The sequence below is a fragment of the Pelodiscus sinensis genome, chromosome 3 (genome assembly GCF_049634645.1).
Source record: "Pelodiscus sinensis isolate JC-2024 chromosome 3, ASM4963464v1, whole genome shotgun sequence".
Lineage (NCBI taxonomy): Eukaryota > Metazoa > Chordata > Testudines > Trionychidae > Pelodiscus > Pelodiscus sinensis.
In genome coordinates this window covers 198,409,729-198,423,808 of record NC_134713.1, presented here as the reverse complement: position 1 = coordinate 198,423,808, position 14,080 = coordinate 198,409,729, and the positions used below count along the sequence as shown (strand labels likewise).

General features: G+C 45.2%; 1 protein-coding gene across 2 annotated transcripts in view; it reads right to left on the bottom strand.

Annotated features, from left to right (window-relative positions):
• Positions 1–14,080, bottom strand: part of ABHD12 (abhydrolase domain containing 12, lysophospholipase) — a 56,547-nt gene that overhangs the window by 22,558 nt on the left and 19,909 nt on the right. For both annotated transcript variants that reach the window (XM_075925857.1, XM_075925858.1), the window contains exons 2-4: positions 9,505–9,629; positions 5,076–5,181; positions 1,032–1,151 (exon numbers count right to left, since the gene is read on the bottom strand). In XM_075925857.1, coding sequence (XP_075781972.1) covers positions 1,032–1,151; positions 5,076–5,181; positions 9,505–9,629 — 351 coding nt within the window. The remainder of the gene's footprint in view (positions 1–1,031; positions 1,152–5,075; positions 5,182–9,504; positions 9,630–14,080) is intronic.

Genomic DNA, 14,080 nt, shown 5'->3' with positions numbered 1-14,080 from the left:
ACAGAAAAATGAGCCCTTCCTGGGATGAAAAGGCTGTTGAAGGTTCAATTGCATCTTATTACCAGTACAACCAAGTCAGGGGATAGTAGTTTACAGAAGTGCTGTAACTAGAAGTGCACAGAGAACCGAAATAGTATTCCAGTCATGCTAACCAGATCAGAACACAGCTCTGTTATAATGATGTCCCTTGTGCTATAGATGCTTTGAAAGAACATGGCTTTAATGAATTCAGGTGTGCCACACCCCCCCCACTCATGGGAAAGCCAAAGTGCTGCAACACAGAGATCAGATGGGAAGCTCACCTACACATGCTGACGTAACATCCCGCCCTACTAATGCAGTAGTTTTTAGCATTCAAAGCCCTGAGAATTTACATGCCCAGTCCAGGGTATGAAACGCAACCAATGCTGGAGAAGCCAGCAGGAACATAAAATGTTTCTATCCTGTACACTCACCACACATCCGACAAACAGAACAGAACAACAGAACTTATATAAATTCAGTAACTGTTCCCTCTGCCTCAGTTTTCCTTTCCTCAACATTATACAATTATAAATTGAACGGACGGTGGCAGCTGGCAATTGCATTTTGGCTGCATGTAAAAAAAGCGGCTTAGCCAACTTCTCACCGCTATTTTCATTCCAGAGTTTACACAGACATCTGACAATGCTGGGAAAAAGCACCCGCTTCTCTTCCCCACGTTGCCCAGTAAGTTCCAAAGCCTCTTGGCACTCTGACAAGCATATGGAAACTCATCCCTTCCCTCGCACGTCCAGACCTCTGGAAGGAGCACTGGAAAGGCACCCAACGACACGAACCTTGATCAGCTGTAAATCTAACAAGAGTCAGTTCTCTCTTCTCCACGCTTACCAAATCCAAAGAAATTCCATTTTTAAAAGCAGGTGTGTTTTTTAAACCCACGGGAGCAAACTGCTCTGGCACTATTCGGCCCAATTTCGCAAGCCACTGTACACAAAAATACATAACACCGAAGAAATGCTGGGCCTGCAGAAGTGATGCTTGCTCCTTACCTAGTTCCTGCATTTCCATGCAAATAAAGGATTACAGGATAATTGGATCCCAGAGCGTCCTCATACCACGGATGGCCTTTGCCTTGAGCATCTTTCCACAAGGCTGTGGGAACTGTGTGCCTAGGGCAGAAGACAGGAAATTAGTATTACTTGGTTACTGAATTTTTCCATCCTCTAAATCAGATTTGTTGACCTCAGTAGGACAGAAGTGCAGTTGGAGACAGAAAATGCAGAGACAACATTTAGATATGAATGAAACATTTAAAATAGCAAATACTCCAGCTCCTTGCTTTTCAATCCACGTGTCCATTTCAGGCCACACCACCACCGAGACACTGAAGTATGCAATGATCCTTTCCAACTCTCCCCTCCCACTACCAGCCTCCAAATGTAAGAGTTTAATTTTAATTGAAGGCAGAACATAAATCTGAGCCCACTGGACAGCTCAGAATGAAAGAATAAATAAAATCAACAAACAAAAATAAAAATAAATCTGAACCACTAGCACAGCCTGGAACTACCATCAAGCAGGTAAAGGAAAACGAGGAGGCTAGCTCTGGAGTAGTTTTAGAGAAGGAGCTACAGCCTTCTGGTATCTGCTAGGCTGTGAGGCTGAGAGAGTTCTAGGTTTGCCACTAAGGCAAAGGCTGCTGGGAAAGAAGTTTCTCCTGAAATCTAGGACTCAAAACAGGCAGACTGGAATCCCTCACTGAATAGGAAACCCCACCTAGTAGATCACAGAATGAAGCTTAAGCTGGTGACTCCCAACCGAGTGCGTTGTGCATGCTTTTGTACTGATTAACTGTAAAACCGAGTGCTGGGACTACTCTGAAATCCCTAACCTAGCTCGACTCCAAGACCCCAAATCTATCTCCGTGCATCGCACTTTTCTACTGGGCTCGAGTTTTCTTTTCGCTGAAGGAGACTAAGAAATGGCAAGTGACAAGTCTGTTTTGATTAATTTAGTATCTCAGAATTACCACCTTCATACTCTAGCAAAGAGACGTCAACGTGCCAGCAATTCAAATCATTTCTAGATTTCTGATCTACTGAATTTTGCCTCCTAAACCTGGCTGTACAGAACAGTGTGTTGAGCAAGACTGTCAGACAAGCAGGCCACGAACGCCTTAGACGGCTCTAGAGTGAAATCCTGTACGCCTTGCTATTCTGAAGCGAGCCTTTCACTTCTTGCACTTTTATCATTGTCAGTGGTTTATTTACCACTTAATTACTGTGAACTAAGAGGTGAGACACCTCTGAGATTTACATGAAAATGATCTGGTATTTGGACCAAATGCTGAGTCAACAGTGCTCTTAAGACTTCAAGGTCTTAAACTTAGGCACAGGTTGAGAAGGCACAAGCTAATTTATTCCTCAGGTAGAAAAGTCACTGCTCAATGTCAGTGTAAAACTGAGCTATGTTATCTCTGACACAGAGCAGGATACAAGTCCATTAACATTCACATGGAGGCGGAGGAGAAGTGGAAGAAGGATAGAGACAGCAGGTCTATACATCTTTAATCCACACCCAGTTGAGAGCGCGTTGCTGAAAAACTATCCCAAAATAACCTCACAGGACTCGCAGAAGGACCGGGGACCAGAAGAGCAGCTGAGCAGACCGAAGGTAGAAGAGTCATCCCAGAAAATTAGTCATGGAGGAGCAGCCATTGAGCAAGGGCAAAGACTCGGAGCAGAACACTGAGCTCCAGCGTAACGCTTAGGGAGCACCTGAGCCTGGAACTGGGATCTGGAGACAGGCATGGCTTCACGTCCCCCGTCGCCACGCAGTCCATTCTGCTGATGGCGGTTACTTGCCCTCCAGCTCTCCTGAGGCTGGGTGTTACTGTAGGGCTCTGCTGAGAGTCCTGATGTCAACAAGAGCGCTGAAGCCTTCCAATTGTTACACTTTTCCAACTTGAAAATGCTCATAAGCAAACAGCATCTCAGACGGAGTCACGCTGCCGCCTCCTCTCTTCTGGGGATGAAGAGGGGGCAGGAGCATTCAAAGGGCATCCTTGGCCACCTGCTACACTGGAAAACAGTGGTGGGCACCTGCTGATGGCGAGGCATGGCCCTGAGGCACTGTGGAGCAGGGCGAGGGCCATGCTGTGTAATGGAGGAGAGGGTTAGCCCAAGGGACCCTCACCAGGTCTCTGTTCCATCTCCGGTTCCCTGCCAGCACAGGGAAGGGAAGGGCTGGACAGCTGCTGCATGCTGAACAGATGTGTCTGCAAGGCTGGATGGGAACCCTGCCTGTCTCTTTGATAAAAGGCTTCAACCTACACTCCACCTGCATTACCGGGGGAAGAGAAGGAGGCGAGGGAGCCACCACTTGCGGATCCCGGGAATGTTGCTGTCACCTCTGCCAGGCTCAGGGGATTTTGTCGTGAAGATGCCGCTGCTGCTTGTAGGGAGCTGTCCTGCTGAGGAAGGAAGGCTGCAGGAACCCCTGTCCCTGTCTGAGCACTTGACCCAGGGCTGGGTCTCCCAAGAACGGGCACAGACCTCCACGCAGGCCCTGAATCCACAGGGAAGAGTCAGGAAACAGCATCTGTTTCCCCCTCAGCCCCTTTAGCCAGGCTGCATTCCATGCGGGCGAGCCAGGGTAAAGTCCCAGGCACCATGGAGAAAGAAACCCTCTCTGCCAAAAACGGCAGCACTGATCACCTGGAGATTTTATGCCATTTTATACCCTTCTTTTTCCTCCTTGATATTTGCTCTGCAGAAGAAAGGACCCGGCCTGCCTGCAGCTGGAGAGGCAGACAAAATAGGACACTAACGCAATAGGGCAGCCAGCCACATGGCCCAGTCTCTGATCGATAGGTTTGGTCTACTTGCAAGGATGCACCAATCAGACTATCCACCTCGTTACAAGTAAGGAAAGCTTTGTGTGGCATAGGCTATCACTGCACCCTTCAGAAAAGGATACTGCGCTTCCAGGCAGTTCAGGATTGAAACCCTACCACTGTAATCAGTGTTATGACCACACACACTATAGCACAACTCAAACTTTGGCTTCCCTGGGTGGATCGTTAAAACTAGCCCCATCCCTGCCAGGATCCGAGAGTGCGCCTAACCTGTGTTAGCTGATGGCTACTCTTACATACATCTCCACTCTGTAATGGTCTCTCAAGCCAGAGGGGACTTTCTTCAGCTGTAAAAAGGTACAATGAGAGAGAGCAGAAAGCTATCCGCAGATGCTCAGCACTAGCTCATTAGACTAGACATTTTGGAAGCTGACCGGCTCAAAAAGAGATTTCATGCAGCACCAGCCGCACCGTCTGCATGCCTCAGACAACTCACCTGAGGATGCAAGAAACTCCCTAATGTTAAGCATCTTCAATTCTCTATGAGCTAAAAAGCGAGAACTGCATTTCAGTTCCAAACCCCTGGGTTGTGCTGGTTCAAACAGAAGCAACGCCTTTCCACTCCCCTGCTCTCTGGAGAACATTCCTCCTCCCACTCCGAGTTCTCTGTGTAGCATGGGAATGGAGGTTTGTAACTAATAAGTCAATTATAATGAATGTATGTTATAGCAAAAGGATTGGATTAAACGTCAATACAAGATGTGGGCCTCACAGGGCCAGGCAGCTTTGTTATCTTTGCTCCAGCTCTGTTTGATGTTAGCATACTGAAGTGCAGAAACAGAACATCCTCAGTTTCTGCCTTCCGCTGCATTTCTATTGCAAGATAGAAGAACAGGAACAGGAACTGGACGATGAGCAAGCCTCTAACTCACTAGCTCTTCCCTACACTCCTACGACGTGACCTGTTGAGCAATGCAGAGCAACACCTGCCAATTTCCAAACAAGAACACTTATTTCACCTGAGGAGCCAGAGAATTACATAGCTTTTGGCATGGACTGCACACGAGGCTGAGAAAGATGCTTGCTCTCCTCTGTGGATGTGCACAACGGTCATTACCATTCACCAGTAAGGCCGTTGTTGAGAGACAGTTTCTGCACTGGGATCCCAAGTGCAATCTCCACACTAAGGATGCAGAGGGTGTGATAAGAGATGTCAGGGGAGCACAATCTTACATACCAGACTCCAATGGTTACATCCTCCTCTGGCTGAAGGTAATAATTATAGGTGTGGTTTAAGCCTTGATCCTGTGGCCTTTTCAAGTCAATGAAATACGGAACCCTCACTGAAACACAGAGCAAAGAGTAAAAGTTCAGAAACTGGAGCCATTACATTCTGTTTTCTTGCAAGTCAATACAGCTAACTGTATGCAACTCAAAACCTATCCAAAAAACCCAACAGGTCTTTGCAAAATAATTTTACATTTGTCTACTATGCCAAAAAGATCTGTCCCCCTCAGGTGAAAATGGGAAACTAGCTACTAGTACTAGAAGCATAGAAGCATCCAGGAGGGAAATGAATTGTTCAGAATAGTACAAACATATAACTAAAAGTAACAGGATGAAACGAGGAAAAAGGAAGTTTAAGGAGCTTTTCCTGATATTAAGCCACTGAACTGGGAGAACCTTTCAAGTGGAAACCCTGTCACACACAAAGGGTCTTTGTCAGGATGGACTGATATTTAAGCAATTTAATCTAATCACTGGTCCTAATCACTACTTAAATCAGCAAGTAGAAAACCCTGATTTAGGCAAATGATTTCCATATATTTTAGCATTAGGGATGTTAAGCAGTGGGTAAGTGGCTAGTTGGGAAGTCGATGCAACTTGTATCGACTACACGATTAGTCAATAAGAGGAGACGCGCCAGGTCCAGGAGCTTCCCTGCTGTGGCTCTGCAGTTCAAATGTAGCAGGAGACAGGCATGCAGGCAGCCAACTCCTACTACATATAAACTGCAGAGCCACAGAGGGGGCAGCTCCCACAGCCAGTGAGAGCCGGGACTGCACAGTCCCAGCTCACACCGTCTCCCGCTGCGGCTCTGCCTCCTCCCCACGCACCATGGAGACAGTGCTGGGGGAAACCAGCTTTTTAGCTAGCTCCCCCCAGCACCCACTCCTGCTTCCCCCTACCTGTTACTGCCTCTGATACAGAGGCAGCAAGGAGTAGGGGAAGGGAGTAATCGGGTAGTTGACTATTTGACTAGTCACTTACATCCCATCTGTACTTTTCAGTCATTTTTCTAGAGAAAGACTGTTAGTCATTGGCAACCATTAAAACATGTTGATTTGCAACTAAATAGATACTTTAAACTAAATGTGGTGCTTCTTTTTGCTAAGTGAGAGACTATGCTGGATCTACACACATTTAAGTAGTTAGTGTACTTTACAGCTATTCAGATTCCTAACTTTTTACATTCTAAATTATTAAGAGACAAGATCGGTGAGAGAATATCTCGTATTGGATCATCTTCTGTTGGGGAGAGACAAGCTTTCAAGCTTACACAGAGCTTTCCTGCAAGACTTGGACAAATGTATCACATCTGTCCAGATTTCACCTTTTCCTCTAAGGCAGTTTCCCTCAAACCATGGTTTCAGGGGGGGGGGGGGGGGAAAAGCGCAGAAGTTTTACCAAAAAAAGTTTCCTGGCAGCTGCTAAGGCTTTTAAATAGCTCACAGCTCCTTGCCCTGCCGGGTTCCCTGGGAGCCACAGGGGAGGTGTGAGCCCTTTCACTTGATTCTATTTAAAGGCCCCGTCCCTTCCACCCGAGGCCCTGCCTCCTCTGGGGTGGCTGACGACCACTTCCAAAATGTCTGAAGTGGCTCACTTAAATAATTACACCCCCTTCCCCAATCATAAAAGCATGGAGACAATACATAAGTCATGCCTTCTTCAACTTGCAAACGTAACAGCCCTCTGATGCTAGGTTTCTTATATCTGCCTGCTGTATTTTTCACAACAATTGCGAAAGCAATAGGAAGCCTTCCACAGGGAGCAGCCAGACCACCTACCCAAATCTTAAAATTGAGATAGCCATATGGTATTTCACCAACCAGAGCCAGAATCTATGGTTCAGGACTCAACACTGAACCCAGCAGACCTACTAATATGACTAATGATGTCCTATCAGCATTCTTAACTAATGCAAGGGTGAACGATAATGCTAATTTAAATAGCTGTGCTGCTTACTAGTTTTGGGTGGGGGATGGAAGGAGGAAGGAAAGGAAAGAGAATGAAAGGAACAACTGTAAATTGATCACTGAACTCAGTATCCATTTAACAAGATGCTTTTTAAAAGTCAAAACACATGTAACCATAAAGCAGCAGCAAAGTTGCAAAACAAACAGTTTGTATTGCATTCCACCTCCCACACTTATTGGCATATATAACTTACTAAAAAAAAGTAGTGAGAAGATACCAGTGTGGATAAAGAGAACAGATTTATACTTGGGAGATTTTAAAGTGATGACCCGATATGGAAAATCCTGCAGTTTCTACAAAGAAGATTCATGCTTCTGCAAGCAAACAGAATTTCTCCAGCATGGCAACAAAATGGCAGATAGAGGACTTTAAAGAAGCATCTAACAAAAGCCCCTCCTAGGAGGTTATTCGAGAAATGAGATAATCATGGGGTAAAAATTTAAGTATGAAAAGTCAGCTGAGATAGCACAGAAATTAGGAACTATGGGGTAGACAGCCATCTGTACTAAGACTGGTGAGGAGACTAGTTCTGCAGGGGACACAAAGTTATGTAAGTCATTTAGGAGAAGTGCCCCCATCAAGCACATCAGAGGGACTTAGTAAAGCAACACAAGGGCAGCTCAAACTGGCTGCTAACAAATGCAAGGGGATGTACACTGGAAACGGTAACCTGCGCGAGTCGCGCACATTGCTGAATTCAGTCAACGTGTTGGAACAAGCAAAGGAAGAGACCTGAGTGCTAGTGAGGAACACCTGCTCAGTTCACAACAGCATTTGGCAATCAGATGGGAGGAGGAGTGAAGTGTGGCACTGAAACACTTTCCACTATTACAGAACCGTTCCGTACATCCACACATGGAAAGCTGTATTTGGGTTTGGTTGCTCACCATTGCTTAACATTAGATAACCAAAATAAAAGAGGCCCAAAGATATATAATAAAAATTATGAGAGGGGCATGGACAAACTACAGTATTGGGAATGACTTAAAAGGGTGGGGAAAGTTTCCCCTCAGGAGAGATGTTACATAAGTTCTCATTACAAGTAGGGAAATTAAGTCAGATAAATAGGTAACAGTGTAACCACTGAAAATCTCAGGGATTCAGTGGTTACACGCTGTGGCTCTGCAGGGTAAACTTGAAGCAAGCTTTGTACTACAGAGCCTGCAGCCACACAATCCCAGGAGCCGAGCCGGCAAGAGCTAGCAGCCCTTTGTCCACCCAGCTCCTGGGGAGGAGGCTTTGCTATCCCGTTGCAGTGAAGCCGCCTGAGTTTCACCAACCCCATTAACCGATAAGCATCATCTTATCGGTTAAATGCCTAAGTTGGTTACACTTTAACATCCCTTATCAGGACTCTTGTGCTGTCCTCTGAAGCCTCTGCAGCAGTTAGCTGTGCCCTAGATATTGGCTATTAAAAAAAAAGTGGTATCAGTACAGGTATTAGTCGGAGGTGCGGGTGTGGTCAGGAAACAACCCTCCCCACCCATACTGCCAACACAAGCCAGCATAGCTACGCTGGCAGCATCGACTTTGGGGGCTGTGCTTATGCAGGTAAAACACAGTAGCACAAAGAACAAAATACAAGACCAGACTGCTGAACTGTAATATGGGAAATCCCATGCGATAGGATTTGCAACACTTGAAGGGACACTGTTAATGTGCCACTGATGAGCCACTGTTTTTTCTGCTCTGGCCAGTATATTTTCCCAAACATGCTTTTGGATGAGGAACTGCAGTCTGGAAGACAGACACTCAACAATTTCAATTAATTTCAGATGAAACAGGATCTTGGTCATGTGAATGCTCTCAGCGTCAGATCACATGCTGCTTTGTTCTCTTTCCCCACAGGCACAGTTTTTGTTCATTTCGGGTTAACAGGCTAATTGGAATTTGGCTGCTAGCTCCACACACAAAACACACAACTCACAATTAGCATAAACCATACATTTTATGAGGCTACCCGCCTCAGAATTCACAAAATCTATAAAAATAGTTACATCCTTCACAAATCATAACTGGATAAGGGGAACAAATACATCAGTTAAACTCAGAGCTTCTTAAATGCACAGAAGTTTCTATTTTCTACATAGTTTGGGCAGTTCCCACTGCAGCATTTTGATGGACACCAGAATTGCATCCGCCCCACATATGAAAAAGCCATTAGCAACGTACAGCTCATTTGGCTGAAGTACAACAGTCAAAGGGCAGCTTTCTGGCACAGGACAAAGTAGGGGAAACCAATACACATTTGGATGCATTTTTCAAACGTGGATATAGAGAGAAGTAGGAAGGCAAATATGGTGTCCGATTTGCTAAAAATATTTAAAAAGCAGTTCAGGCAAAAAAATAGTTATTTCTGTTTCACTTTTAAAAAATAATACATCAAGAAAACACACAGAAGCACTTACCAAAATTTAAGAAGACCAGCTTCACCTGAATAGAAGGACAAAGTTTTACTAGAAATGGAATGGCTATGTATACTGCCAACAACCAGATTAACATCTTCCGCAATCGGAACCACCATGCATATCGCCTGAGAGAGGAAAGAAAAATAAGATGCCTGAATATGTTTGCTTTACGAAGCAAATTTTACTACTACTAATTCTCATTGGGAACTATGAATGGTCAGCAGGCCACTTATTTAGGTGCCTATGTTTGGATGTAGACACTTGACTTTATGCAGACATTCTTTAAAGAGAGACAGTGTATTTTTATATTACATATGCACATAAAAACAAAGCAGCCATATTAGCCAAACTGATGACACATCAGGACATAAGAGATGAAGCTCAAGAAACACAACAGAATATATCCACAGTTTGTTTTTTTTCTGTTGATTTTCCAGATTTCTTAGTGTGTGGTGAGATGGGGTAATTTGCATATCACTGCTGCTCTGACCTTTGCTTTATACATATTCGAGTGCATTTCTTGCTGGAATCATTAGCTAGATGCTCATCTTGGTTATTTTTATGTTCATCTGGAGTAACTACTTTGAAGAAAGATACACTGAAGCCAATGGAGTTACACAATATTTATTGCAGTGTAATAGGAGTAGACTGTGTCCCTAAAAAAACCAAACCCCAGGGACCATACCATTATCTAACATATACACACACACACACGTGCACATGCGCATCTCAGTGGAGATTTTGACTAAGCTATTATGAGGGAAGGAGGGAGGTTGGAGGAAAAACTACAAAAACCAGACCCAGAAAAACGTATTTTCTTCCTCAGAATGAATTGCGGTTTCAATGGGAATATGTATCTACAGGAACACAATACTTCTATAATTCCTTATTTTTCTATTATCCACAGATGAAACGCCTTTTACCTTTTATAGCTGTGTTAGCTTTGCAGTACAAGAAAATATAATTTTTATCGCAGATATATATAGCTGCTACTCTGAAGATCCACAAGAAAAAAAATCAAGGGAATAAAGTGTTATTTTTACAAGGTCACTTTGAAACTATAACCACACTTAAAGGCACAGAAGAGAAAATGAAAAACGTAAAGTTATATTCTGCCCAGCTAAGTTATACTCCTTCTTCTGAACAGCAGCAGCAGCACCACCTTGGGGGCTCTGGGTTCTTGTGGCACTAGAAGAACCCACTAGTCTTCCCCATCTACAAGGTGGTGATGCTTGAGAGGTACCGATCAGCAGTACCTCCTTTACTCTCGTATACAACCAACAGGAACCTGGGCAAGATGCCTTGGGGTGCCACAGGCCAAAGCCTCTGAAGCACGGCCCTGTGAAACCCACCCAGATACACAGGCACAGGTCTGGCAGACACAGTGCCTGGACTAATCAGAGGATATTCTACACCCTCAAAACAACAAATGCCCCTCCCAACCCTGCCCCACACATCTGAAATGGCACGTAAGCCTCCCGGAAGCTGTGAGACTTTGAACAAGGTTACAGCATAGCTAAGTTTTTAGGCCTCCCCTTTTAAATTACGTTTCAGTAATTGGCAATCAAAAGGACGACTGGGGTGTTTACGTCTCCTGTTTCTCTCACTTGGGTGCTTTGTCAGTGTGATGGCATTTTCTCATTTCCCCTCCTCTCACACTCAAGGAGTCACTTTGTCATCAACTACCTATTTCCCAAGGATGGCTGGATGGCTTAGTGCCAAAGACCGGGAGCAGGACAAAGTGGGAGAGGTGTGAAGGGGCAGGAGATGTTCTGGGACCCAAATCCCAATCCCACAGAAGTCGATTGGAGTTTTGCCATTAATTTCAAATGGAGCGCAATTTCGCCTAAGGCTGTATGACTGAATCCTGGACAGCTAATATACTGCTCAAGATGACAAGGAAGAACTCCAGCCCCCTACCAAAACCGAGCAAGCTACAGTTCTGTCTACACTGGAAAGGTTTGGCAACAAAAGTGCTGTTGACTTGCAAAACTGAAAGCCAGTTAAACTGGTTTTTCTGCCTCCCCTTGTTGACATTTCATGGCCACACTGCAAGCTCCCCTCTCGAATGAAGCAGTGTGGGTCAGCATCCCCCAGTGCAGTGTTGTGCAAAGGAAGAGCTGAGCCCTGTGCTTCTTGGGACTCTCTCACAGTTCTCCCCCAGCATTCTCAGCGGCTGGGATCAGCATCAGGAGTAGCTCTGTGAGCTCTATGTGCTGGGGAATGTCAAAGCAGCGCAGCCATTTCTCCAGCCCTCCCCCTGCAGCAGCAGCCTGCCTGCCACTGTGTTCTTAGCAGGGCAGAACAGGAGCATTCTGATGATTTGCTTTTTCTGGTTGTTCCCCAAAGGGCGCAGCTCACTCAGCTTTTTAATACATCCTAGAGATTTGAAAGGGGAGGGGCACATGCCTGCAGGGCAGCAGAGATCACAAAACACTGAGCCCAGCTACCAGGGCAAGCATTGTGGGATACTGGATGAAGCCAGTTTTCTCCACAAAATAGAGTCAGCGCTGGCTCTTTGTTGACAAAGGGAGGGGAAAGACAAAAGCTTCACACAGAGGTGGAAGTTTTTTGTCACCAAAACTGGATGTTTTCTCTCCCTCCCCGCCAGACAAAAGTTGCATTTTAGTATGTACACTCAGTGGTTTGTCAACAAAAATAAGATTTTGGTGACAAAACATGCCAGTGTAGGCAAGGCTATAGTCAGGTTGCAACCAGGGAAGTAAAATGTAGATGTTTGCACATTTATTGCTCAGGCTGTCACAGTACAGCATCTTTTATTTCCCCTTTCTGGAAAGTGGAACTGAACTAAATCATGTCACGGTTTGCTCAGCCTGTTCCAAATTCTAATAGCTAAGGTCACACGAACACCTTGTCACTAGAGGGATGCCTGCTTAAAAATGCATTCAGACCAAAGCCTCAATCCATCAACAGTCAGAACCACCTCTCTCTCACTAAGGGTATGTCTACACTACAGTGTTATTCGAAATAGTTATTTCAAAATAACGCGTCTACACACAAAATGCATTTCAAAATAGTGGGGACATGATAGCTGCTTAAGTACCTAAAAGGGTGTTGCAAGGAGGCAGGAGAAAAACTGTTCTGCTTAATCTCTGAGGAGAGGACAAGCAGCAGGGCTTTAATTGCAGCAAGGTAGGTTTAGGTTGGACATTAGGAAAATCTTCCTACCTGTCAGGGTGGTTAAACACTGGAATAAATTGCCTGGGGAGGTTATGGAATCTCCATCTCTAGAGATATTCAAAAGCAAATTCAACAGACATCAGGGATGAGCTAGACCATTGTTTCTCAACCTCTTTTTTTTTTTTTTTTTTTTTTTTTTTAAGATAAAGTGCCCCTTCGTGCCCCCCCCAAAATTATAAGTACCCCCAGTACCTACAGTTTTCAGACATACAACATTTTTTTTCTACTATTGCAACACATCTGTTTAAACAGCTTAATTGTAGCCGGGCGGGCAATGAAATTTTTGGGTGTAAAAAGTACAAAAATAATAAAGCACTGTAAAACTTAACACAAAAATTCGGTTTTCCCCAAATTTCAGTTGTGTTGACATACCCCCCCAGACTTCGAGTATCCCTAAGGGTACTCATACCACTGGTTGAGAAACACTAATCTAGCCCAGGGATGGGAAATAATTTTTGACTAGGGGCCATTTCAGAAATTTTTGAAGTGGCCCTGGGCTAGCCCGGAAGGGGTGGGGTCTCACGCAGAAGAGGCGGGGCCAGGACACTTCCGTGCTTCTCCATCCATGATTGGTCTGGGGGTGGAAGAATGCGCAGAGTCTTTGCAGCCCCCCCACCCACAGACAGAACCTCCAGCTTTTCTGAACAGCTGGCAGTTCCCACTAGGTACCCATGCTCCTGGTGCTGGGAGGAGACTTTGCATGCCCCCCCCCCCCCCCGCCCCTTCAAATAGGGGAGAAAAACCTCACCAAGAAGCTCAAGGAAAATGGAGTAAAAGATCGCAAGGAGGGAGGTTCCTGGAGAACTCAGGGGACAAGTGTAAGTTTCAAGGGGAATCAGTGTGGCCAGAATGATCAATTATGATGTCTAGCTTCAGAAAACCCAATGCTAGCTGGTGGGATCTGACAGGAAAATCTTCCATTTTATCTTGAATGGCTCAGGACAGACTCTTGGGCTCAGACTATTAAGCGCCAATCCCATGGATAACATTTTCTGGAGAAATCAAGAGCCCCTCCTGTCTTACCCCACACATCTGAAGAGTGTGCTGGGGACAAAGGATCTCACCTGGACTGAAAGGAGGACTGATGACTGGAGCCAAAAGGCCCGTAACGTAAAGGGAGCATTTCTCAAACATTTGAAAGCTGCAGCTACATCGTATGTTGTTAAAAGCCTATCTATCTTCACGTATAGCTCCCCTCCACCCTGCTAGCTAACTTTTTGTTCCCACTAGGGATGTAACAGTGGAGTTGATTAACCGAGAAGCAAAAGCTAATAGGTTAATGCTATAGACTACACGCATTTCCCTCTCCCCAGTGAATTTTTTAGCAGGCTGGCTGGAAGGTCTGAGACCTACCCCTGCTGCAGCTCTGCTCTTC